Genomic DNA, 25,775 nt, shown 5'->3' with positions numbered 1-25,775 from the left:
GCTGAACTTTCCATCTCCTATTACATACCCTCCTTGACATCCAGGGTGCAATTAATGATAATTAGTGACAATTAATGTTAATGTGAGTAAACCAAGGCCTGCGCAGAGCCTCAAGCATTGACTGGAGGCATCCAGGCTCCTGCTGTGGGTGCACTCCCCACCACAGTGTTGGCTGCTGACAATGGACAGAAAATGGCTGATGGATGGAGAGGCAGAGAGAAGCCTACCTCCTCCATGGTGTCCCCAGCAGAACCCTTTGAAGTGGGCAAGGCAGAGCAGCTCCCACATGGAGAAGTCAATCTCTGCAGCATCTCCCACCTTCTCTCTGGGCATGAGACCACAGGACCTGCTGCTGGGTGTCAGAGGTATAATTTCCATGGCTTTCAGTTGGTTTTTCTGGTTGATACAACCCATAATGGTATGCTGAAGGACAGGGTCTTGTATCGGGGGCTTCTTGTATTTGAGAAGAAACTGGTTAGGTGGGACCTGTTCTTGGAGGTGTTTGCAGTGGAGAAGCACAGAATCATTATGGTTGGAAAGGACCTCTAGGATCAGCAAAGCCAACCTTTATTTCCCTAACAATTAGATCATAGCCTCAAGTGCTACATGTACTTGTGTTTTGAACCCCTCCAGGGATGATGACTCCACCATCTCCCTGGGCAGCCCATTCCAGTGCCTAACCACTCTCCCAGTGAAGAAATTCTTCCTAATATCCAATCAAAACCTCCCCTGGTGCAACTTGAGGCCATTTCCCCTCGTCCTATCATCAGTAATTTGGGAGAAGAGACCAACACAGAACTTGCCCCTTTCCACCTCTTCTCCTGCTTCCAGGTCCCATAGGGCCACCTCCAAGCATGGAGCCTCTGACCTGCCACCAGCAATCTCTGGTTGCATCTCCAAGGTGCCATGGCCCAGGCTGGCCCACTATCTTCTCGGAAGGTGATAGCTTCAGCTGGCTTTTAGGTACTGCAGCCTTGCAAACACTCGGCAGCTCTGGAGCCCTCTCTGGAGCCCGAGGAGGGGAACAAGGTGACTTTTGTGAGCCTGCTGTCGCTGAAGACGCAATAAATAAGGAGCCTGAACGGCACGGGAGCCGTTTACTGCCACAAATGGCTTTTCACTCCAAGCGAAGTGGGAAGATATCCAAAATTTGACCTCTGAAAATGAAATTATTAGCCTGGCACGGGAAAAATTGATCCAGAGCTTGCAGCTTTTAAGCCTCCTGCTGCCGTGCCTCCCTCCCCAGCTCGTTCTTACCCGAACACGCCGGTGCCTCTTGCCAAAGCCACGGCGCTCCTGAGATGTGGATGAGTGGCTGTGGCCGCCTGGCTTGAATTTTACCCACGAGCCCTTTGCAGCCAGGAACCGGGCTGCTTTCGAGGGCTGGACCCAAACCAGGGCTCCGCTCATGATTCAGGGTTTGCAAGGAGCAGCCAACTGGCACGGGAAGGCTGCAGAGCTGCGCGGGGCCGCGTCACACGCAGGCATCTTGATTTCTTCACCCTCCACGTCACTTGTGAGGATGCTGCAAGAGGGGGGTGTGGAAATCATTTTCCCAGCCTTTTGTAAAATGATTTTTTTTTTTTTTTCCCCTAAAAAAAAAAGCTTTATGGATTTTTTCTCCACCTCTTTTCTGTGTTTCTACAAGTTTCCGGCCACGTGCTCCCTGTTTTTGAGTGCTTTGCTGTGAACTTGTGTCATGTGTGGCCAGGAATATGGGTCTGCTGACTTCTCAAGAGGTTTGGAGCAAGCTACGGGGATGAGGTAAAGCCCTGAGTAGGGAGAAGGAAGGAAAAGGCCTCTCCTTGTCCCTCTGGTGGCATCCACCCCAAAATTATTGCAAATCACCACCTCTGCAGATGCAAACCTGGCCTCACACTGCTGTGCTTGGGCCAGATGGTCTGGACAGCTGGTGACCATCTCCTTTGAAGGTACAACTTGGAGAATCATCTGCTTGAAGCCATCAACTCAGTGAAGAGCTCAGGGCTGCTTGAAGACCTGTAAAGCTTAAGGTGGAAGGGACCCATATGGATGATTATAGACCCATAGCACTGCCCTTCCTGCTGGCCACAGGGTCTGGCTCTGGCAGAGCATCACTTGGGTTGATCCAGAGGATGGTCAGGAGCTGGAGGAGGGATAGCAGCCCACCACTGTGGGTTTGTATCAGTTTTGCCTGGCTGGTGGGAGAAACACATCAAGGTAGCATAGAATCATGGAATGGTTTGGGTGGGAAGGGACCTTTCAAGGTCATCCAGTCCAACCCCTCTGCACACATCAGGGACATCTGCAACTAGAGCAGGTTGCTCAGAGCCCCAGCCAATCTCACCTGGAATGGTTCCAGGGATGGGCAGCAACCACCTCTTGGGGCAGCCTGGGCCAGGGTTTTGCCACCCTCACTGGAAATTCTCCGGCTTTGGGAAGCTGGGACAATGCAGGCCAACTGCATTGCCCCAGGTGACAGAGCGGAGCATGGGATACCTTGTAGCATCATTGGCATTGTGAATACCACCAAACTCACTTTGAGAACCCTTTGTTATGCATTGAAGAGTCGTTCCAGCAGCCTGATGGGGTCAGCACCCACTCGCTTGCCTGACTTCACTTGGTGGGAGCTGGGCACCATGCCTCAGAAACCAGCCCTCTCCCCTCACACCACATCCCCAGGGGGCCGCAAGGTTTTAAAAGACCCATAAATGCTTCAGGGACTGTAAATGTCTCTGCTGCCTTCGAGCAACGTCATCGCTTGAACTACCTCAAATCCCCTGAATGACATAACCTTTTAAATCACCTTTGGATTTTAGTGGGGCTGTGAGGACTTAAACCACTAATAACACCTAGTTCATGAAAGAGCTTGAACCCTGACGTGTCCCTCCAGCTGCCTGGGGCTTGGGGATATGCCATGGGAGAGGGGGACCAGTCTCCAGGCTGTGGTGTGAGTTATGGGGTCCAGGTTCCTGCAGGCCCAACAAGGGTCAGAGTTTGGCCCTCCAGGACCAGGTGTTGCTTTTTGGTGTGAATGTTGAGGATGGCTAAATTGGACTTTCTGGCCAAAGACTGGTGTTTGCTGGTGGTGATTATTATTTCCTGGGAGAAATTCAGTTTGGCCAACAAGGTCTGATGCAGGCTGACCTTGTCCTGTCAAAGTGTTGGTGTGTAACCAAGGCATGGAGGTGGAGGGGGTTGAGAGGGACCTGCTAAAACCCAGGGAGATGGGAGATCTCCGAAGGGGATCTCTTTCACCTGTTGTGCTGGGCACCATCTCATCCCTCTCCCTGGGACACAGCAAGGTTAAATCCATGCCAGTGTGGGCCGGGCTGGATTGTTTCTGGGACAGACACCTCAGGAGCATGTCTGGAAAATGGCTCCTCTCAGGATGATAGGATCAAGGAGGAAGAGAAAAACACATGGTTTTATGCTTTTTTTGAGCAAGAAGTGGATGAGGTGGACTTGCTGTCCCCATGAATGCCCCCATAAGTGAAGAGCAGGTTTCAACCCACTCTAGCCAGACCAGTGCTATGTTGACCCTGGTAAAGCCAAGGGGCTGAGTGTGGTGGATGGGACAAGCCTGCACCATCCTGCTCCTTAGGCCTGATGCTCAGCTGCCCATGTGCTGACAGCACTTGTCCAGGGATCCTTGAGACAATGAGCTGAAGCTCTTACAGGAAGCAAGAGATTTCCCTTCAGAATGTGTTTCTACCACTAAATGTCTTTTTATTTTTTTTAATTCTTCTACTGGGTAACAGTGAAAATGTCTCCTAGCTTCAGGCTCTCCTATCTCCCCCACCATTCCCAGACCTTCTGGTCTCCCTGGGGGATATTCAGTCCCATAGCATCACCCTGAAGTCACTTGTCCATCTTCCAGTGAGCACTTATACTGACCTATCTTAGAGTGACAACTCTAATTTTTGCCTCAAAAAAACCCCATCCTGTTCCTTGTTTGCCAGGGGGAGTCCACCTTGCTCAGAGGAGTTGCTGTTTGGGTCAGATGGGCCTCAGCCTAAACAAACAAATCATGGCAAAAAAACAGGCTTTTGGGGAATCTCTTCCATCTGAGGCTGGGTGGATGGGATGTGGCCATCAAGTCCTCATGGGACACAGCATGAAGGCACCAAGCTGTCCTTGCTCTTCTCCTGAAGAAAGGAGTAGAGCTCTTCCAAGGACCGTCCCTTTCTCTCACGTAGCTTCTCCTGGTTGATTTTCAGGGCCGGATATCTTCTGTGACTTCAACGGGAAGAAGTACAGCCCGGGTGAGAGCTGGCACCCCTACCTGGAGCCGCAGGGGCTGATGTACTGCATCCGCTGCAGCTGCTCCGAGGCACGTCCCCGGCGAGGGCCTGCGGGAGCTGGGGGGGATGCTGCTCTCCTGGGGCATCGCTTTGCCAGCCTTAAGGAGATCAGTTCTGGTGTCTAATTTGGTCAGAGAAACCTTTTCCAGTCCTGTAGGGACATAGAATCTCTGTCTTTTTGAAGAAGCTCCTTGTCCCCTTGGGGGTGTTGAGTTGACTACAAGGTCACAAGACCCCCTCACAAGAGGGAACTGTCACAGTAGCATTGGTGACCTGTGGGTGGAGGTGGCTCGGGGCTGCTGTAGGACCATGGGTGGTCTTTGATGATGAGAGATGGGACTATGAGCTAGCTGGGTTTGAGCCATCGACGGAGATGTCCTTGGCTGGATGAGCTACACCATCACAATCTGTCATGGTAACGTGGCCATCATCCAACATCTTCCTCCTTGTGCAGGGGTGAACATAGAATTCATAGAATCATTAAATAGTCTGCGTTAGAAGGGACCTTTCAAAGTCATCTAGTCCCTGCGCCAACAGGGACTTCTTCAACTAGAGCAGGTCGCTTAGAGCCCAGGCCTGGAATGGTTCCAGGGATGACCAAACCATCTTTCTCATTGTGTCTCCCCAGAACACAAACATCAGATGCTACCGGATCAAGTGCCCGGCTCTGCAGTGTGCCAGCCCCGTCACAGACCCCCAGCAGTGCTGCCCACGGTGTCTTGGTAGGTGGACATCCCACAGGGAGGAGGTGACAGGGTGGCCATGGTCCTGCAGGATGTTCCTCAACTGCAGTCGCTTCAGTGCCCATGCCTAGGGCACCACAGTGACGCTGGGTCTGGCCCTGCTCATGTGGTCACAGAAGCAACAGCAGCTCGGGCTGTTTTTTTTTACTTTCAAAAAGTTTTTTTGAAAATTTTAAACAAAATTCTTGAATTTTCCCCTCTCTTGGGTGTGATGATCTCCAGCATCAGCTGGAGTCAGATCAAAAGGGCTTCTTCCATGGATAATTAGCTAAAAATTACAAATAGGTTGGTTTTTTTTTTTTGTAATTTTTTTTGTCTCATTTTCCTCACCACCAATGGTTCTTGACTAACTTGGCCACTGCTCTGGCACAGCAGGGGACAAGACCCCAGGAGGTCAGACTTCCAGGTTTGACCTCAGTGATGAGGTCTGCATGGTCAGGATAACCCCATCCTCCAAAAGCTTTTGGACATGTAAATCTCCATGGGTCGTGCAATGCCCTGAGGCCACTTCTTCCTGATAACTGTGGTGGCGTGAAGGTCTCCTTGTCCTTTCAGGATGGGCTGGTAGGGAAGCTGCTGAGCACCTGTGTGATGTCGGGGCCGGGGAAGGGCTGGCACTCATCCTGTTGCTTTCTTACCTTCTTTCCCAGAGCCACATTCCCCTTCTGGCCTCCGGGCACCCATCAAGTCCTGCCAGTACAATGGGACGACCTACCAGCAAGGCGAGATGTTCACCACCAGTGAGCTCTTTCCCAGCCGCCAGCCGAACCAGTGTGTCCAGTGTAGCTGTTCTGTAAGCTGCCCGCGAGCCCGTGGGTTGGGGAGGGCTCGGGGTCTGCTCCTGCACCCCAGCAGCGTCCCACCGGGTCTCCTGGGGGTGGGGAGGAGGACAGCCCTGTCCCGACTGAGCACACCAATGGGTGCGTTTGTCTGTGCATCAATGGGTGCCCCAGCACCTCACAGCACCCAGCTGTCCCACCTGCCCCACTGAGGCATCGTATGGCAGATGGCCATGAGGACAACCATGAGCCTGTCCACATATGTGCTTGCTGCAAAGCAGATGGAGTTCGTAGCCAGAGGAACATGGGAGAGTTCAACATGGCTGCAAGGCAACAAGTATATAAGGTGCCAGCTCTTGGGCTTCAGAAGTTCTTGAGACATTGAGCCTGATGTTGAGCTGCTGGGATTGAATAGAATCATAGAGCTCTTTGGGTGGGAAGGGACTTTTCAAGGTCATCTAGTCCAACCCCCTGCACTGAGCAGGGACATCTGCAACTAGAGCAGGTTGCTCAGAGCCCCGGCCAACCTCCCCTGGAATGGTTCCAGGGATGGGGCAGCAACCACCTCTCAGGGCAACCTGGGACAGGGGTTCACCATCCTCAACATCAATTCCTCCTGTCTATCTAAATCTACCTCTTTGAGTTTCAAACCATCCTGCCTTGTCCTGTCCCAACAAGCCCTGTGAAAAAGTCCCTCCCCAGTTTTCTGACAGGCCCCTGGAAGTCCTGTCAGGCCCCCAGAAGGTCTCCCCAGCTGGAGCCTTCTCCTCTGCAGGCTGCCCAAGCCCAACTCTCTCCTGCTGGGCTCCCAGCAGAGGGGTTCCCCCCTCGGCTCATTGCTGGGGCTCCTCTGGCCCCGCTCCAGCAGGTCCCTGTCTCTGCTGTGCTGAGGACTCCAGAGCTGCCCCAGCACTGCAGGGGGGTCTCCCCAGAGCGGGGCAGAGGGGCAGGATCCCCTCCCTGCCCTGCTGCCCACCAGGCTGGGGGTGCAGCCCCGGCTGCCAGGGGCTGAGCTCCTGGAAGGACCTGGTGGCTCCCAACCACTGCGGGGTGCCTGGGTCTTGTGGTGACTCCAGTAGCAAGCTTCTGCCCTTCAAGCTTGGAACTCACCCCTGAAGCAGCTGGGAGATGACAGCAGAGAGATGTGGGCACTTGCAGCAGAGCCTGGCTGTTAGGGATGGCAATGGTCAAGCATCTGGTGATCTTCATCGCCCTTGCTTGGATTTAACTGGGAGCTGAACCTGTGTCTGGGACCTCCTTGAGCACCAGGAACTGGTCTCTTCTGGAAAATCCTGCAACGTGTTCAGCAGCCCTCCAGGCTGTTGTGTGCAGAGCTGTGCCCTGAGGAGGGGCTGCCTGTGTGCCTGCCAGGCTGTCTACAAAAAGCATCTGCAGGAAGCATCTGCCTTTCACGCTGAGTTGCAATGACATTCACAGAAGCATCACATGTCTATCTTCCTTGACGGTCCTGACAGCTCTACTTGAGGGCTGTGATGGCTGCCAGGATGCTTTGTGGTCATCAGCATGCATCCCTGGGATAGAGTGACCATCCACCACTTGTTGCCAGCAGTAGAGGGAAATTCCTTCTCCAGGAGCCTCTGGCAATGCTCTGAGACAGGATTTAGCTCTGCTCTGCCCAGCTCCCTCCCACAGGCAGGGATCCTATGAGAAACCACCAAAAATTGAGTCCTGACACTGCCCAGGAGACATGAGGCAGACTGGCCAGTGGTGATGGGGAGGGTGTGTGGAGTGTTGGACCATGTGTGCCAGGAGCTGAGTGTTGGGAGAGAAATGGAGCAGCTCCTGCTACTTGAGAGGGAGAAGAGATGGAGGAGGACTTGGGCTTGGACATCCTGGACTTGAATGCTGTGGGGAACTGCTCAGGCTGGCTGCAGCCTCTGCCAAAAAGAAAAAGAGGGCTGCAGAGGTTGCTTTCACTTCTCATTCTACAGAGCCCTCGGGTGGGACCAGGCTCCACTGCTCTGTGCTTTCTTGTAGCAAATATGGAATCACAAAATCCCAGCATGGTGGGGGTTGGAAAGGACCTCTGGAGATCATCTCCTCCAACCTCCCTGCTCCAGCAGGTCACCCACAGCAGGGTGCCCAGGGTCACATCCAGGTGGGTTTGGAATCTCTCCAGAGCAGGAGACTCCACAGCCTCTCTGGGCAGCCTGCTCCAGGCTCGGCCACCCTCACACCAAAGAAGTTTCTCCACTGACAAAAGTCTGACCCGGCCTCTTGCTCCCGGGGGCCCTTTAGCTCTTGCTCAGCCTTGATCAGATCCCCTCTGAGGCTTCTCTTCTGCAGCTCAGCAGCCCCAGGGCTCTCAGCCTGTCCTGGCACAGAGATACTCCAGGCCCCTCAGCAGCTTCACAGACTCCCTTGGACTCTCTCCAGTAGCTCCTGGTCTCTCTTGAGACCTGCAGAGCCCAGAAATGGGCAAATATTCCCGAGTACCAGAGCAGAGCAGATAGATAGGGAGGAGAACCTCCCTTGACCTGCTGTCCACATTCTTCTTCATGCACCCGAGGAGACCATTTGCCTTCTTGGCCATGAGGGCCCATTGCCAGTTCATAGTGGACTTGTCCTCCAGGGCTCCCAGGTCCCTCTCACTGGAGCTGTTTTCCAGCAGGTCAGTCCCTCACCTTTACTTGTGCAGGGGGTTATTCCACCCCAGTTGCAGGACGCTCCACTTGCTCTGGTTGAACTTCATTAAATTAATCTCAACACAACTCTCCAGTCTGTCCATTTGGACTAAGCTTGGCCAGGAAATAAAATGGGGTGAGAAAGCCCAAACCACCTCCCTCTGTCATGCCCAAAGCACTCACATGGTGGTTACCTTCAGCTGATGCTTGACAGTAAAGTATCTGTGATACCAGGCTAGCTGGTCTGAGTCTTTGGTTCTTGTGCACGCCTCAGAGCTGGGTGGCAAGAGAAATATCCTAGACATAGAAATTACACAGCTTTTGAGGCTGGACCCTCTCATATGGGCCCCAAGCCCATGCCAGCCTGCCAGGCTGGGGACAAACATCAGGAAGGAGCCACTGAATCCAACTGCATGTGCCCACCTTGGCCCTGCTGTCCCACCCCAGCCACCACTGTCCCCAGGAGCCCGTGGAGCAACGTGTCCCTCTTGGATGCACTGGCTCTTGCTCAGGCTCTGTTTTTTTCGGCAGGATAACACCTTGGATATGAAGGGGAAAATAAAAGGATGGCTGTGGAGCCTTGCAGCAGCGGGGTCTCGCCAGGCTGTGTCTGATGCTGTCAGCTGCTAGAACAGCTGCGGGAACAGCTGGTCTAAACCTCTTTGAAAACCACCCTGAGAGCAGAGCCTCTGGGATAAATCCTGCTTTTTATGACTTTTGCTCTTTCCCATCTGCGGCAGGACTTTGCTTTTGAGCTGCTGGTCAGGAGAAAGAAGGGAGTGGCTGCGTGGCCAAACCCCATTCCCTGAAGGTCTGGACCCCATGGAGGTCCCTGAAGCAGAGAGCAGGGCTTGGTTTGCAGGGGCCTCCATCAGATCCTCTAGTTTACCAAACCTTCTTCCTCCTCTCCACATGCCCTGCACAGCAGCTTGGCTTCCTGATGGTGGAGGAAGCTGCTGTGTTTGGTTTTGTTTGACTGAGAGCTTGTGGATGCCCCAGAGAAAATTGCTGCACACAGAAGAGGACCTTGTTGTTGAGGTCTGGCTGCTGCTGGGCTGCTGAACATCTGTAAAGCAGCAAAAGATTAGGTCTCCATCAAACAAGTGCAAGTCCATTGGCCAAAGTGGGACTGGGGTGCACTACAGTCAAGATGGGCCTTGACCTCTGGCTTTCAGCTTGGGTCGCTACAGCATTGATGCTTTCCAAACTAAACCACCAAAATGGGAAGAAGGTCTATATCTGAACATCCGTCTACAGCTCTTAACCCAGTGTCTCTGCATGCTTGGATCTGGTGTTACTGAATAACCTGAGAGAGAGGGAAGGCAGAACTGGTGTGGACCTCGGTCTGGGTTCAGCATCATGCTTCCCTTTTCTACCTGTCTCCTCCAGATCCTTGTCCTGGGAGATGTCAGGGAAAAGGTTCTTGTGCCACTTTGAACTGGTGGGTGTTCTGCAGAGTTTGGAGGTATGTGGTGGCTGTTTAAAGTCTGGCAGCACTAACCATGCCTCCCCTTTTTTGTGGGACACCACTCTGCTCATGAGTACATGGGCACTGGTGGGTGCAGGTCAAGTGGGACAAGCTGATGGTTGGTGATTTGTGAGGCTGAACAAGTGACAGAACAAGAGGAAATGGCCTCAAGTTGCTCCAAGGGAGTTTTAGGTTGGGCATTTGGAATAATTTCTTCCCCCAAAAAGTTGTTCAGGGCTGTGCCAGGCTGCCCAGGGCAGTGGTGGAGTCCCCATCCCTGGAGGGGTTTCCAAGCCGTGGAGATGTGGTGCTGAGGGACATGGGTCAGTGGGGACCTGGCAGTGCTGGGGTTAATGGTTGGACTTGATGATCTTGAAGGTCTCTTCCAACCAAAATGTTTCCATAATTCTATGACTGTTGGGGGGCTTTTGATTTATGCTAGATCTGCAATGTGAAGAGCTGTCACCCCAACACGGGGGACGTACAGCCTTGTCTGGATCTGACAATGCTTTTTTTTCCTCCTTCTCTCCTAGGAAGGCCAGATTTACTGTGGCTTGGTGACCTGCCCGGAGCTGTTGTGCTCCTCCCCACTAACTGTGCCAGATTCCCGCTGCCAGGTCTGCAAAGGTAATGAGGGGCCTGGGAGCTGCTCCCGAGCAAGGGCTGGGATACCCCAGCTGGTTGCTCCCACCTTGCAGGAGCCATTTCAAACCACTTTAGCAGGATTTTGGAAGCCTGTGCTGTTTATCAGGCCACTTGCTATGTCTTGGTTGCACTGGGAAACAAAAGATGAGGGCTCAGGTTTTCTTCCTGCATGGTTCCTCATTGGGGAAACCTCATTGTTGTTTTCTTCTTTCATGCTTCCCCTCTCACCCCTTGTTGTGTCCTGCCTCCCTGCTGCTCATACGCTGGCTAGGGCTGAGCTTTTTGCCCTTCCACTGGTGCATCGTGCAAGAGATGGGACCTGCATGGAGGGCAAGGTCCTCCAGACCACTCACCCACCAGGATGGGGGTGGTTGGATGGAGCACGTAAAGATGATGTGTGCTACTGTTGCTCTGGGGAAGTTTCCAGGACAATGAGGTTCGAAGACCCCTCTTCCACCGCAGTCCAGCATGGCTGAGTTTCACTCCCACAGCTCTCCATTGAGGAAAAAGTCTTGAATTTGCTTCTGTTCCCTTGATTCGTTCCTGAGAGGGTAAGAAGAAAATCAAGCTCCATGCTTCCAGATGAGACAGACCCAAGAGTGAACAGGCAGGTTCACACCCTGCTGACAATGAAGTCACAGCATAAAATGACTCTTAAATACAAGAAATATTTATGAAACTGGAAAACAACGGTGGTCTCCAGGCCATGGACACAGAGTGACCTCTCCCAGATCCCTCTTCCAAACTCCTCTCTTCTGCAATTTGTGTTCCTCTCTCCCAGTTCTCTTTGGTGCAGTTGAGGCATGTCATTGACTTGGTGAGAAATGTCTTTGAATTTCTTTTTCATCATCATCCCCATCACCTCTTACTCCACCTCCGGGTTGTTTTCATGCCACCTATCTTCAGAAGCTACAAGGCCATGTCTGTCTTGGAGCTGAGCTGTTAACAGTCAGTAGGGATAAAAGGGGCTTTGGGGTATGACTCCCGTTTGCTTTGGGTGATGTGAATTGCATGTTCAAAGCTCCTCTCTCTCCAGACCCTGCAGGTGGGCCAGCACCCTGAAGAGAGCTGCTTTCACTCAAAGAGAGCAGCGGACCTTCATCCAGCCCTGCAGCATTTCAGAGGACAATGTTTTTTCCCTTGCAGATGGCTCATATGAGAAGTCCATGGAAGAGGAACCTCTGCAATTAAACAGAGGTGTTGTACGTGACGTTTGATTTTAGAACTCTGATTATTGCTCCTAGCACAGCCCCATTCAACAGCTCGAAGAAAGCCATTTGCCCTTGGCCATTGTCTTCTACAAAGAAATGGCCCACAGCAGCTCTAGGAGGGCAATCAGTTCCTTGGATAGCAGAACCACCAGGACAGGCACCTGGATTACAGATGAAACTTGTCTTGGAAGTGGCTAGCAGAGGGCTATCAGCATAGGCTGGGTCCTGAGACCGTCAGGGAAAGATGCCTGTCTTCTTCCTCTGAAGCATCTCTGATGCCTTTGGAAGAGAAAAAGACACATGGGAACTGGAAATCTTGGGCACTTCTCCTCTGTGTTGGCTAGCCTCAGCCAGGTTAAAACCAGATGAGGAACACAGAGTGGACTCAGAGGTGACAGCCAGCCAGATGTGACCCTTACTCATAGAGTCAGGTGGTCAAAATGTCTCTTTGAGGGCTTTTGCTTCAGGAGATGGTGTCTCCTTTTCATCCTGGGCTCAAAGGTGACCTGCCTCTGGGTCAGAACTCCCACAGGACAGCCACTGCTGGAGCTGGCCACCAGCATGCTTTCCCAAGGCTAGTTGTATCAGCATCCCCAGCGAGGAAAAAGTGACACTTTGGCTGTTGAGGGTTGAATCATGGTGACATTTCAGAGTTGGGTGGCCCATGCCAGGTCTGTGGGATTAGGTCACTTGCAGCTCCTGGCCCTGCCATTTTCCATACTGCTGGATGAAACGCCAGCGTCACAGCTCCACCACCTATAAAACCTCCAAAATAGACACAAGGAGACCTTTTGTGCTGCATGTCTTGTCCTGGTGGTTTGCTCTTGGAAGCCTGGGATGTTCTTGGGATTTCAGTCCTGCTGGCTGGTAGCCCCACACCAACCCTCTTGGTGCCAACTAGGTGAGAAGGCAAGATATGGCCCATCCTTGCCTCTCTGATCCTGGTAGGGTTGAATGGATGATGGTCCTCAGTTCCCCAGCAGATATCTGGAAAAGATCAGTCCATTTCCCTGCCAGTGCTAATGATGTAGGACCACACCTGGGACCATTGGGTTGTGTGTGGCATGAGGAGGGTGCTGCCCCAATGAAGGTGACCTATATGCAGCATAGAGCAGTTGCAGGCACTGAGGTGGCTCCTGGGTCATTGTTCATCTCTGTAGTCTCTGGACCTTCCCAATGGAAGGTGTGAGGGACGCTGCATGGCTTTTTCCAGCATGCTTTGGAGTGAGAACGACCCAACTGCCCAGGTCTGAGTCCCCTTTGTTTCTCTGATTGCTCACAGAGGCACTCGCAGGACCAGTGCTTGGGGGAAGCAATGGGCAGGAAGCCACCCGGAGCCACCGTGTCCACTGTTCTCACTTCCTCCCTGGAGTTCATTCCCAGGAACTTTAAACCCAAAGGAGGAGGGGGCACCACCGTGAAGATCGTCTTGAAAGAGAAGCACAAGAAAGGTAAGGGATGGAGGGGGTCAGACAGTGTATTTGGCCTCAGGTGACTTTTCCAGGACTTTGAAATCACCAGGGAGTCTGTCTCTGCAGCAGGTTTCCACCACCAAGTCCTACTCCCCACTCCTCCACAGTCTCACCCAGCTATCTCAGCCATGGTGGCCCACAGCTTCTCAGCTGCATGGATCTACCACTTTCCAAAAAGGGTTGGAAGAAGATTGGTCTTTGGGGTGTTTTGGAGATTTGGGACCTTGGAAGGGAGGTGCTCGGCTGGAAGACTCCACGTGGTCCTTCCAGAACAGTGCTGCAGAGGGACAGGATATTTCTCCTTGCATCTGTCTGCCCCATGCTGGGTCTGTCCCAGAACTGTGGTCTTCCTCCTGGAGGAGAGAGTAGGAGAGTGAGATGAACAGGCAACCCCATTGAGTCAAAGGAGAGAAGATAGGTCCCTCTCCTCTGGGGGGGCTGTCCCACCACTGTGTCTCCAGAAGGGCTCTTCCCTTGGAGATGAAGCCCTGTAGGAAATTTTGGGACCTCCAAAACTTTTCATGGAGGAGTCAGCAGGTGGCACTCTTCACTGTGCTTCATGCCTGTGACAGCCTTGGAGAGACCCTGGCCTTGCAAAGCCTTGGAGGCAGGTGAGGTCCTGCCCACACTTACCCCCTGGCCCCCACCAGTGACTGACCCCAGCAGCCTCCATCTCCTGGAGCTGATCCCCCTGCCCCATGGCACCTCCATGCCTGCTGCTGGTGGGCATGCTGCCAGAGGACCATGTCCCTCAAGACACGGGACACCCATTTCTAAGGTGGTGAACTGCGTTGAGCCCCATCAAGCCTTGGGTGTAGGAAGAGAAGGAGGGTTTACTTCCTCCAGCAACTCTTTCCTCTCTCTCTTCCAGCTTGTGTGTACAACGGGAAGACCTACTCCCATGGGGAAGTGTGGCACCCCATCTTCCGGCTTTACGGCCTCCTGCCCTGCATCCTCTGCACTTGCAGGGATGGTGTCCAAGACTGCCAGAAGATCACATGCCCCAAAGAGTATCCTTGTGACTATCCAGAGAAAGTAGATGGGAAATGCTGTAAAATATGTCCAGGTAGGTGAGATCCCACCTGCTCCTGCAGCTGCCTTCCAGTTCCCTCCTTCAGCCTTGGTTTAAAGCAGATAGATGTGCAGGGTCTACCTCGCTGGTGACTTGAATTCACACCAGTTGAGTTCAGTAGGGCGAGCACCGATGTAGGGGTTGGCCTGTCTTGGAGAGCAGAAGGACTGACCCAAGGTGAGGAAGCTGCACGGATGCCCAAAGGTTGCATCTGTTGGGTAGGTGTAGTTTGGAGAAAGATGCCCAAGAAGGGGCATGTGAAGAGTCTTCAGACAGATAGAAGATGCCTTCTGGGGAGAAAGCACAGTCTGTTCTCCAGACCTTCAGCTGGGACAAAAAGTTGTAGGGTTACACTGTAGCAGCTGAAATGCAGGTTTGAAATTAGTAGGACACTTTCTGGGTGCAGAGTTATCTGTGGTGGCACTCATGGTTTGGTTTAAATTTGCCTTGAGATCCCTGTCCCTGGAAAGGGAGGTTTAGGCACGCAACTATTGGTGTGGTCCAGGTAGAACTGGGTTGGACCTGGTGGACCAAAGAGAAAACAAGGAGGGCCTCTCTCTTTCTTTCTTTCTTTCTTTCTTTCTTTCTTTCTTTCTTTCTTTCTTTCTTTCTTTCTTTTTTTATTGTTCAATGGGTTTTGGGTTTCTCAGCTGCTTCTTGGTCTTTGGAAAGCTGTTTACCTTAAACCACAGACCTGGCAAAGATGTGGAAGGGCATGAGATTGTCTGTTCCCATTGAGGAAGGTTGTCCAGGTTCTGCCTCTCTGTGCCATCATTCAGCAGCAGACAGTTAGCTGATGGACCACCCACTGCTTCCCTAGAGAGACTAAAGATACCCGAGTATCTTTGAGCCTGAGGGCAGATGCAGCACTTTCTGGGTGATCTCCGATGTGCATCTTTGAGGTGGTTTCATGGAAGGGTCTCACCAGGGACAACAAGTCAATGTGGCAATGCCCCATTTGAAAACGGGGGCAGACAGGCTGCAAACTAATTTCAGCTGGGATTTTCCAGGTTTTCCAGCCCCTGAGAAGGGAGATTCTGGGATGACGTCCCCAGAGGAGCGAAGGGCAGAAGCTCAGCTTGTTTTAATAAGGTTTCTGATCTGTTTATGAGCAGGATTTATGACATGGTTCCTGGTGGGAATGGGATGTGATGACTGAGCAGAGCCCTTCCAGTCTTGTGTTCCCATTATAGTGGGTCTTTGTGGTTTAAAGTCTACAACCTTCTCTGCTGGGATCTCTTGTCTGCTGTTCAGTCTTCATTTATTTCCAGTTAAACACTCTGACCCAGCCAAAATGATTTTCTTCTGGCTTTCCAGCATTCACAGATAGCGATCACACACACGTTGCTGAGCCAAGTTACATCCTTGTCCTTTGCTTCACTGCCTGGAGGTTTCACCCATTTTCTTTTTCCAGGCAGTTCCCATGACTGTCCCCCTCTCTTTGTACCCAGTAGCCTGAGAGAAATGTTGAGTGATTTCTATTTGCAGATGGGATCCCGATCCCAAATTGCTGTGATGTGTTGGTTGGATGGGGAGAACTTTGTGTCTGCTGGGGTCAAGGGACACCAACTGGAACCCAGGAGGTTCCACCTGAGCAGGAGGAGAAACTTCTTTGGTGTGAGGGTGGCCGAGCCTGGAGCAGGCTGCCCAGAGAGGCTGGGGGGGCACCAGCTCCTGCTGGGTTCCCAACCCCCCCCTGGATGTGACCCTGGGCATCCTGCTGTGGATGACCTGCTGGAGCAGGGGGGCTGGAGGAGATGATCTCCAGAGGTCCCTTCCAACCCCACCGTACTGGGATTCTGTGTGACTGTGTCCCTTGGGTCCCTGTTCCTCTTCCTCAATGCTGTTGGCCATTAAATGGCTCCAGTGTGAAGCTCTGAGGTGGTTAAATACCTGTTGTACCTGTGAGGACACGTGTTTTCCTGTCATGAAGGTGAGGCTGCCTCATGTGGTGCAAAGAGCAGCCCTGGAGAGGTGAAGTTTGATGGTCTGGGACAGAGGTTTCCCTGTACCTGGACCACGTGGTGGCAGGGATGGGGGTGGTGGGCTGTGGTCCTCCCCTTTCACATTACGCTGAGCCTGCAGAGCTCAACGCTTGTCTTCCCCCAAACCCTGCTTTGCATCCCTTGACAGAGGGTTTTCCAGCCCCTGTCTGAGTGGAGTAGCTGAGGACCACCGCAGAAAGCACAGGGGAGAGCAGAATGAGGCCTGAAATAACCGTCCTACTAAAATAAACCCCATGCATCTATTTATAGCCAAACTTTCTTTCGAGTAGTGTAAAAAGCTTCAGGATCCAAGACGACTGGGAGAACAAGGCTAAATTCAGCCGAGCTGGGCTCCTCCGCCTTCCAAGGACCACAACCAAAGGCAATAAATCTCCTTCCAAAGCCATGGGGGATTCTTAATGACTCCAGATATGTAAAAATATAAAAACATGAGCTGCTCTCCTTGACCAAGGATGTTGAAGAAGTCACGTAGGGTCCTGCTGGTGCCCCCAGGGGGGGGTGTCCCCGCTGTTGCACCCCACGTGGGGAGGGGGCTGGGGCTGAGCCCACCCCTGGGGCTGAGCTGGGCTCGCTGCCCGACCACGGCACTGGCTCATCCCTGAGCTTTGCTGAAGTTGCTCCTCTGGGATGGCAACAGGAGCGAGATGGGAAGCGGGGAATCCGGTGTGGGCTTTGCAGCAGTGATGGCTCCAAGTGGGTGTGGGGATCTGGGTGGAGGAACTTCCCCTTCTCCATCCCCGCTGCCACGGAGGCTGCTCAAATATACGGGAACAGGAAACACGGGGATGAGCAGGTCTACAGGTCCTACATCAACATCTCCCTGTGCTGCTGATCTCAGCGCTGGGCATCAGAGCCTGGCAGACAAGGTCCCATGCAGAGCTGCGGCTGTGCCTCATGGCATCAAACCCAACGAGATGCCTTTCCCTTGACCTGAGTGCTGAGGTGGCTCCTCCAAGCTCCTTCCTGCTGCTGTTTAATGGACTCTGACCTTGTTTTCATGCAGAAACCAAAGTAAAACCCACCGATGAAATAGTCACCACCCGGTGTGGCAAGAGCCCCAACCGTGTCCTGATGTACATGTTTGTGCCACCAAGCTCGGAGACCTCCAAGGAGATCCTCAAGACAATCGCGATCGAGAAGGAGCCTGCAGAAGAGGTGGAGATCTACAACTGGAAGCTGATTAAAGGTGAGTACCGTAACAAAACCAGCCAGCAACCGAGGAGGTGTGTGTGGAAACCTGCTGCTTTCCAAGCTTCGTTCAATTTTTCAGGCTTTTCTAGTGGTGCTCCAGACCTTGTGTGGGGAGTCAAAACCTGCTGACAGCAGGCTGGCGTTTCTGACTCCCCTTTTCATATTCTTTTGCTGCAGTTGTGTGCAGACCAGAGGCTTGGAAACCAATTTTTGGCCCCAGTGTACCCCATCACAAGCTCTAACACCACCAGAGACAGGGCATATGGGCAGATGGGGCAAGGGCCATGGGGCTGTTCCTCCAAACTTACCCATTTCCATGCCAAACACAAATGGAAAGCAAAATATTTGCTCTTTTTTGACCCTGGTCCACCCACCACTGGGAGCAGAGCTTGCAGAGCTGTTGCAAAGGGGCACGCAGTGGGGATGGACTGTCCCTACCTTACATTTTGGGTGGATGGATTTGGATGTTTTGCTTAATGTGTCCTCCAGAAGTCAAAGTACAGCAAATACATTGTCAAATGAAACCGATCCTGATATGATGCTGTCAAATGCCACCTGTACCTGCAACATTCTTATGGGCCAGAGGAGTTGGTCTTTACTAGGGACACTTTGTCCAGTAGATATTTGTGTTGTATTTCTTTTGGATCTGGGAAAGCATCACAGTGCCCCAACCCTGAGTCTTGGCTGGACATGCTCTACCCCATGCAAAAACTTGTGCCTTGAGCACTTGAGGTTCGTCGCACCCTACCTATGGATATGGTGGTGCTCAGCCCATGTCTTCTGGACATGTGTAGGCAGATATTCTGGTCTCTTGGGTCTCATCTCACTCCCTAAGGAGACCTCAGTCCTCCTGGGACTGGCTCCTCTTAGCTGCCGAGGGTTGGCAGATGTGGATAGTAGCTAAGAAATGAACTCCAGAGATGGAGCCCTGGCTGTCAGCATGTTTCCATCCTCCCCCTGCCATCCTCCATCCTCCACGGTGCCCCTCTGCCCATCCTCCCCCCTGCTTCAGCAAAGCCTCCTTCACAATGGTACCTTGTAGCTGGAGGACAGCTCTGAGCCTGCACTGTCTGGGCCCCACCATTTCCCCTCCTCGCTCCTTGGCAGAGGTCACCACCTAAACCTTCTCGCCACCTTCTGAGGCCAAAAGCTTCATGTCTGCACGGAGCTCCCGAGCCCTGCCAGCCAAGGACAGGGGAGGCCCTTGTCCCCGAGGCCAACACAGCTCTTTTGCTTGGCAGAGTGAAGTGTTACTGTTGGGAAAGAGCATGAGCTCAGTCACATATGGATTCCACCTCTCCATGGTCCATCACTCTACCAACAGGGCAGCGTGTGTGGATAAAAGAGGCTGCAAGTCACACCTGGAGCCTGTCCATCTGCCTTTGTATGGGGTTGTGATACCTACGTGGCCTGATCTATTCCTGTGCCAGGATGGTTTCCTCCATGGTTTCCTCCATGACTTGGGAGGAGAAACAGGCACCAACACCCAGCAAGAAGCTTCACCCAGCTTACGGTGGTGCATGACCAACCCCTGGATGAGTTGCAGAGAGGGCTTCCCCATGGTTTTAGGGGGCTGAACACCTCAGGAGTTTTGAAAAGTGACTATCTGATGAGGAAAGTGAGCAGGAATTATCATAGGCAGTGAGGACAACAGATGAACGGACTGGATCAGAGAGGGACTGGCACAGTTTGGAGGCTCCATCATTGCCTCCTGCCTTTCACCATGCCTCAATGGAGGTGTGGGCCCTCCGTGGACCTCTTTTCCACATTTATCCTGCCAGGCTGTTGCTTAGACATTGATCAAAATATTCCTTTATATCCCGAAAACCTGCAGCTCTGGAACCTTCAGCGATCCCCAGGGTTCCACCATGCTGGTATACCCTCACAGCCAGGCTGGTGGAGATCTGTGGGGTCCAGACTAGCCATTCCCATGCTCTTCTGATGTACATTTGAAGATCTCCTGCCACAGAAACTCCATGACCCACATAATCTCTTCCAGGGCCACAAACTCCTTCCTAAGGGAAGATTTTTCCCAACGTTCAGCCTCCCTGCAGCTCAAGCTCTTCCTTTCTTGTCCTCTCCACTGAAGGTGTGAAGAGCAGGCTCCTTTCCTCTGAAGATGATATCAGCTCCTGTGTCTGACCTCTATTACACAGTTCTACCAGTTGATTATTTCAATCTGTCCTTGATGACAGAAATTTCTGGTCCTTTCCTCCTTCCCATAGCTCTGCTCTGGATTCTCTCGGTGTCTTTCTTGATGTGCAGAGGCCAAATCGAGGTATGGGACTGTGGTCAAAGTTGTGTCCTTCTGGGATAGGTCTTGTTCACCCATGTGCACCCATGATCCTGCTTCTGTCCACCTGCCAAGGCTTTGTTCTGCAGATGGTTTAGCAAGTCCTGAGACCAGTTTCTTGAATTAGGCTTGTGTCACTCCCCAGCCCAGAGTACCATGTTTGAAGAGTCATCTTGGTTCCCCACATAGGCAGCAGAGAGGAACAGTTACAACATCTCCCGTGCCCCCACTTCAGGATGGGCAGAATGGCCCTGGGGAAGAACCTGTCCCTCAAGTTTCTCTCCACAAATGAGGAAAGATGAATTGTTCTTTTGGAGATGGGGCTGGTCCTTAATTCGTTCCTTGTGCTCTTCTGCACTCCACTTGTTTTTTGGTCCTGAGGCAGTGCCTAAAGAATGGAATCATAAGATTTTTGGGGTTGGAAGGGACCTTCAAAGGTCATCCAGTCCAACCCCCCTGCAGGGAGCAGGGACATCTGCAACTAGAGCAGGTTGCTCAGAGCCCTGGCCAACCTCACCTGGAATGGTTCCAGGGATGGGACAGTGACCACCTCTTGGGGCAACCTGGGCCAGGGGCTCACCACCCTCAGTGTCAAAATATCTTCTTTTTCTCCATTCTAAATCTCCCTCTTTGAGTTTCAAACCATTCCCCCTTGTCCTGTCTCAACAAGCCCTGCTCAAAAACCTGTCACTCTTTTATCGCCCCCCTTTGAAGCGCCACGAAGGGCATTAAGTGCCTGACAGCACCACCACCTCCCTCCAGCTCATCCTGAATTTGGCAAAGAACCATCCTGTGCTGCCGGAGAGGATCTGCTTGCTGGGAAATGACATCAGCCTTTCCCAGCTCCATCCCATCACGCCTCTTGGGCGGGTGGCAGGCGTAGGGGGCTATTCTTGTGCTCTCCTTGTGCGAGCTGGAGCATCATCTGCATTCCTCCACTGCTCCCCAGCTCCTGGCATCTGTTAGAAACGACCATCCTGGGAGGCCAAAGGTCTCAGCCAGCTCTCCGAGGGCTCTGGGGTGAACATTATCTAGGTCGGTTGATTAAAAGATGTTTATCTCTTGTAGCTCTTGTTTAAAATATCCTCTTGGTTACTAATGTACTGGAAAGTGCACGGGGACTGCAAGCACACCATCCTGCTCCTTTCTAAGTATAGACCAGAAGGATTTATTGAACACTTGTGCCTTTCTTGCGTCATTAACAGTTTTATTATCTCCATTCAGTATCTTCTTTTGTTACTGGTAGGACTCCTTTTCCTCACCCACTTAAAGGACTTATTAATAGTCCAGATAGCCACATAGTTCTCTGGATGTCTTTGGCTTCCTGCATTAATTTTCTCCACTCCATAACATCTCGTTTATAGGACTTGCCAGTCGCTTCCCTTTTGCTACATACTCTTTTTATGTGTAATTGCTGCTGGGAATTGGGGAAAGTCTCTTCTACCAAATAAGGAGGACCACGTTGCCTCTCATGCCTGCCGACAGCAAGAGGCTGGATGCACGGAGAGCCCGGGTGGGAGGTGGGGAAGGATGTGCCAGGCATACCTGCCTGGTTTGTCACGCGTCGCAGGCAAGAGTGGATCTTGCAAGCCCTAATCCCACAGAAAGGTCACATCCATTGCTAAATGCAGGTTCTGGTTTTCTGGGGTCAAACGTCTGAGTCAGGCACCTCCACTAACGGGACGGTGCTGGCACAGGCAGAAATATCAATCTCTGCTGAGGTCATTCGTGTTCTTTTCTCTCCCGGAGGAGGTTCAGGGCTGGGGGCAGAGAGATGGAAAACTTTGGTCCCCGGCCGCTTCCAGGAAAGGAAAGCATCTGAGGATGGAGGGGCCGCTGTGGTTGGGGAAGATAGGTGTTTGAGAGTGAGCAGAGAGCATAGGGATCCAAGGATCCCATTGGCCTCATCTTTACTTTTCTTACAGTTTAGAATCATCACATCATTTGGGTTGGAAGAGACTTTTCAGATCATCAAGCCCAACTGTTCCCCCAGCACAGCCAGGTCCTCACTAACCCATGTCCCTCAGCACCACATCTCTAGAGGAGATCTTCTCCAGTGCAAGATGCTTTTCAGACCAACAAAATCTTCTGGCTTTCACCTGCTTCGTGGTGTTGTCCCTGTTGGGTTCTGCTTTAACAAGCATTTTGCAAGTGAGGTCTTTCCTGGTCTTTGACCAGCTCTGAATTCACTCCCAAACTCCCACCAGGCTTTGGCAGCAGGTCCTGCACTGAACCAGGACTGCGGGGTGTCCATTGTCCCTTTTGGATCTCAGGAGAGGACAGAGAGGTTTGCCCACAAACCAGGCTGAGCCTTAAACTGAGCATCACAGGATCTGATCCCCATGTTTCCCTCTGCAGGAATATTTCACCTGATACAAACAAAGAAGATCAGCAAACAGGAATTCAAGCAAGAAGCCCAGAACTTCAGGCTGATCACCAGGACGAATGAAGGTAGGGAGAGAAAAAATCCCATTTCCCCACTTCTCCAGGAGATCCTGCTCCAAACAACCCCCCTGTTTTGCTGCCGTGCTCTGATCCTTCTGCAAAGGCTTCAGAGATCCCAGCACGGCATCAGGAGCTGGACCACGGGGAGAAGGTTTGTGCAAGAATAGCTGGGTCGGGGCTGACCTGTCTTCACACTCAACGCTCCTGCTTAGTGGTCACATTTTCACTTTATGGTCTCGGAAAGGGCAGCCAGCTTTCTAAAAGTGGATGCACGCTTGTGAAATCCAAAGGCTTTGTCTCCCCAGAGCCCGTAAAACTGTTTGATTTTTATATTTAATCCATCTGGAGTTACGGAGAGTGAAAAAAAAAATGCAAGGGATTTGAGAAAAATAAACTCCTGAAATATTTTTTTTTTGAAAAATGATTCTTAACGTTCTTGGATGTGCGTCAATGCTACAAGAAGCCGGAATGTCAGTGCCCATGCCGAGAGGGCCTGTGTGGAGAGAAACTGTTGTGCTCTCTCCTGCTGGCTGCCTCTTCGCCTGGCCTGGGTTAGGATTTTGGGGGTCACATTCGGATCGGAGCCAATCCTGCCTTGTCCAGCACCCATGGCTCAGCGGGCGGCCGGGAACGGCACCAGGACTCCCTTGCCCCAGGCAGGGTGGAGGTTGGTTTTCACCTCTGACCTGCTCAGACAACATCAGACCCTGTGGGATTTTTGAGTCCTTGCTCCCAGGTTGGGCTTCGTGCCCTTATGGGGTCTCTGGCATGTGGCCCGTTCTTGTTGCCTCAGTTTCCCCTGATAAATAACCCTGTTGTGAAACCGTCCCCCTGCCTCCACTGCAAGTTCTAGGAAGGCATTGGCCGGTGATTTCTTCACAACAGGAGATTAATTCAGCGCGAAAATATGCCCCCCCTGCGGATGACGACATCAGGGCTGCATAATCCTTGCTGGGATTATGGGGGGAATGACCACCTAGAGGGAAAGAACCTCCAGCCACCTCCTGCAGGGATGCTGGTGTTTTAGGGGAGCAAGGAGAGGGATTGGGACACTTGGTGCTAGTTTATGGGGTGTTTCTCAGCTCCCACTGGTGCATTTGCTTCACAGAGAGTCTGCAGCTCGCCGGTAAGGGCGTGTGGTAGACTCTAGGGGGGTTTCTTCTTCTGCACCAGGGCCTTCCCCTACCATAGGTGGTTGCAAAGTGCTGCACAAAGAGCCAAGGCTGGGGCAGCAGAAGAAAAATGAGTATGGATCTGGGGTCTCGAGCAACTCACCCCAAAGAAATGGGGCTGGCAGAAGGGAGGAGAGCAGCCTACCTGCCTGTGACCCATGAAATGTGGATTTTGGCTTGTGGCTGATGAGTCAGAGGACAAACAAAATTTGTCTTTCCCCTGAGAGGCAGGGAATTTTATTAATGTGTATAAATATCTAAAGGGTGGTGGTCCAGAGGCTGGGGCCAGACTCTTGTCAGTGGTGCCCAGTGACAGGACAAGGGACAACGGGCACCAACTGGAACCCAGGAGGTTCCACCTGAGCAGGAGGAGAAACTTCTTTGGTGTGAGGGTGGCCGAGCCTGGAGCAGGCTGCCCAGAGAGGCTGTGGAGTCTCCTGCTCTGGAGAGATCCCAAACCTGCCTGGATGTGATCCTGGGCATCCTGCTGTGGGTGACCTGCTGGAGCAGGGGGCTGGAGGAGGTGATCTCCAGAGGTCCCTTCCAGCCCCACCATGCTGGGATTCTGGGATTCCAGGTCAGCCCAAATCCCAGCCATGCTGGGGAGGACATAGTCCTAACTGCTCGTGTTGAAGCACCATCTGAGGAGGCAGAGAGGGGATTTATCCCCACTTCAGAGCGATCTTTTTTCCTTTTGCCCACACTGGAGTGGATTCCAGGGAAAGCATTGGAAAATTGGATTGTGCTGTTAATTGCATTGCTGGAGGTATGTAGAGCCCCTCTTGACCTCAAATACCAACTTAATTCCAAGATGGCAAAGTCTAGGACCATATTATGGGGCCAGTGATGAGCTGCTCTGGCCATGGCCAGTGTTGTGGTAGACCTCCCTCTCCACCTCTCTCCCAGCATGGTCCTCGTGGGTCCTCCAGTGCGGAGCCTGCCACACATGGAGTAAATTGTATTTTCCTGCTCCAAAGACTGTTGCCAATGAGTGTCTGTCTCTGCTTGTGCAGGTCACTGGAACTTCTTCCGAGCCCAAACATCAGAGCTGAGGATGACAGAGAGCCCAGAGAAAGAAACAAAGAACTTGTAAAGAAAGAAATTTTAACCTATTGATTTATCCACCCCCCCACCTCCCCACACACATATATAGGAAACCCAAAGCTGCATTACTAGACCAGCACAGCGAGAACAGCTACACGAGTGTAAGCCACAGAAACTCCAGCAAACAGAACCAAAGTGAAGCAGCAGCCAGGGCAGAAGAGCAGCAGAGCCCGGCTGGCACCTCCTGCCACCAGTGTGTGGAGGGAGGCACGGAGCAGAGGTGAGACCTGGTGTGACGTGAAGGTGGGGCTACGTCCCAGACACCCCAGTGTTTCTGAAGAGCATCAGGGGCTAGCAGCAAAGCAGACCATGACCAGGCTTTTTTTTTTTTTTCTTTTACCAACTGCTGGCCTAAAGATGACCTGCAAGGAGAGGAAAGTCATCCTTCATTCTTTTCTTGGAGACCCTGTAGTCTGAGGGTGGTGGAGAACTAAAGCAGGCTGCCCAGAGAGGCTGTGGAGTCTCCTGCTCTGGAGAGATTCCAAACCCCCCTGGATGTGATCCTGGGCACCCTGCTGTGGGTGACCTGCTGGAGCAGGGGGGTTGCAGGAGAGGGTCTCCAGCGGTCCCTTCCAGCCCCACCATGCTGGGACTCTGTGAAAATGGTTTCTTTGGCTGAATTCCCTCCAAAGTGCATTTCTTATCAAATCTTTCATCTTCTCTCCTCTGTTTCAACTGGGAGGATTCTTTTCCTTTCTTTGCAGGTCACTTGAAGTTGTAGTTTTGGGGAGGACCCCCCTTGCTGACAGGGTCTGAGGCCCCGAACACTGCGCTAAGGTCGCTACTAAGCATGTTATTATGCTATATATTTATATATATCCTACATAATATCTACTGGGCTGTATTCACAGGAGGGGCATCTCCCAAAGGGCAGACAGGACCATTTCTGCAGTGTGGGGAGGAGGGCGAGCAGCAGCAGCACCCTCCCACTGTCTGGAAAGAGCTTTGGGGGATTTTCAGGTTGTTTTGGTACATATATTTATCCCTGGTTTCTTGTTTTATTCTGTTTTGATAAATCTATTTATTTGGAAATCCAGATCTGTCTGATAAGTCTGATTAAAGTGTCTTCTTGATTCAAACCCTGCCGTGCTGTCTCTCCTTTCCCTCTAGGGTCTGTGTTATGACTTGGGGGGGTTCCATTGGGGTGGGACCCTCATCCTGGTGGGATCTGATCCCTTTGCATTCACTCAGACATCCTCAGGGTTGTGATGTGGGTCGGTGGCATACAATCACAGAGTCACCATGG

General features: G+C 52.2%; 1 protein-coding gene across 1 annotated transcript; it reads left to right on the top strand.

Annotated features, from left to right (window-relative positions):
- Positions 1-4,199: 4,199 nt before the first annotated feature.
- Positions 4,200-24,518, top strand: CHRDL2 (chordin-like 2; the record flags this gene model as incomplete). The annotated part of the gene is made up of 10 exons (XM_008939485.1): positions 4,200-4,312; positions 4,912-5,005; positions 5,677-5,819; positions 10,452-10,545; positions 11,710-11,765; positions 13,057-13,225; positions 14,118-14,312; positions 17,328-17,510; positions 22,167-22,259; positions 24,439-24,518. Coding segments are annotated over 10 exons (1,220 nt in total), but the record flags the coding sequence as incomplete, so codon positions are not given.
- Between the last annotated feature and the right edge of the window lie 1,257 nt (positions 24,519-25,775).

Source organism: Merops nubicus, unplaced genomic scaffold (assembly GCF_000691845.1).
Source record: "Merops nubicus isolate BGI_N331 unplaced genomic scaffold, ASM69184v1 scaffold2104, whole genome shotgun sequence".
Classification (NCBI taxonomy): Eukaryota; Metazoa; Chordata; class Aves; order Coraciiformes; family Meropidae; genus Merops; species Merops nubicus.
This window is presented reverse-complemented; position numbering and strand designations above follow the sequence as displayed.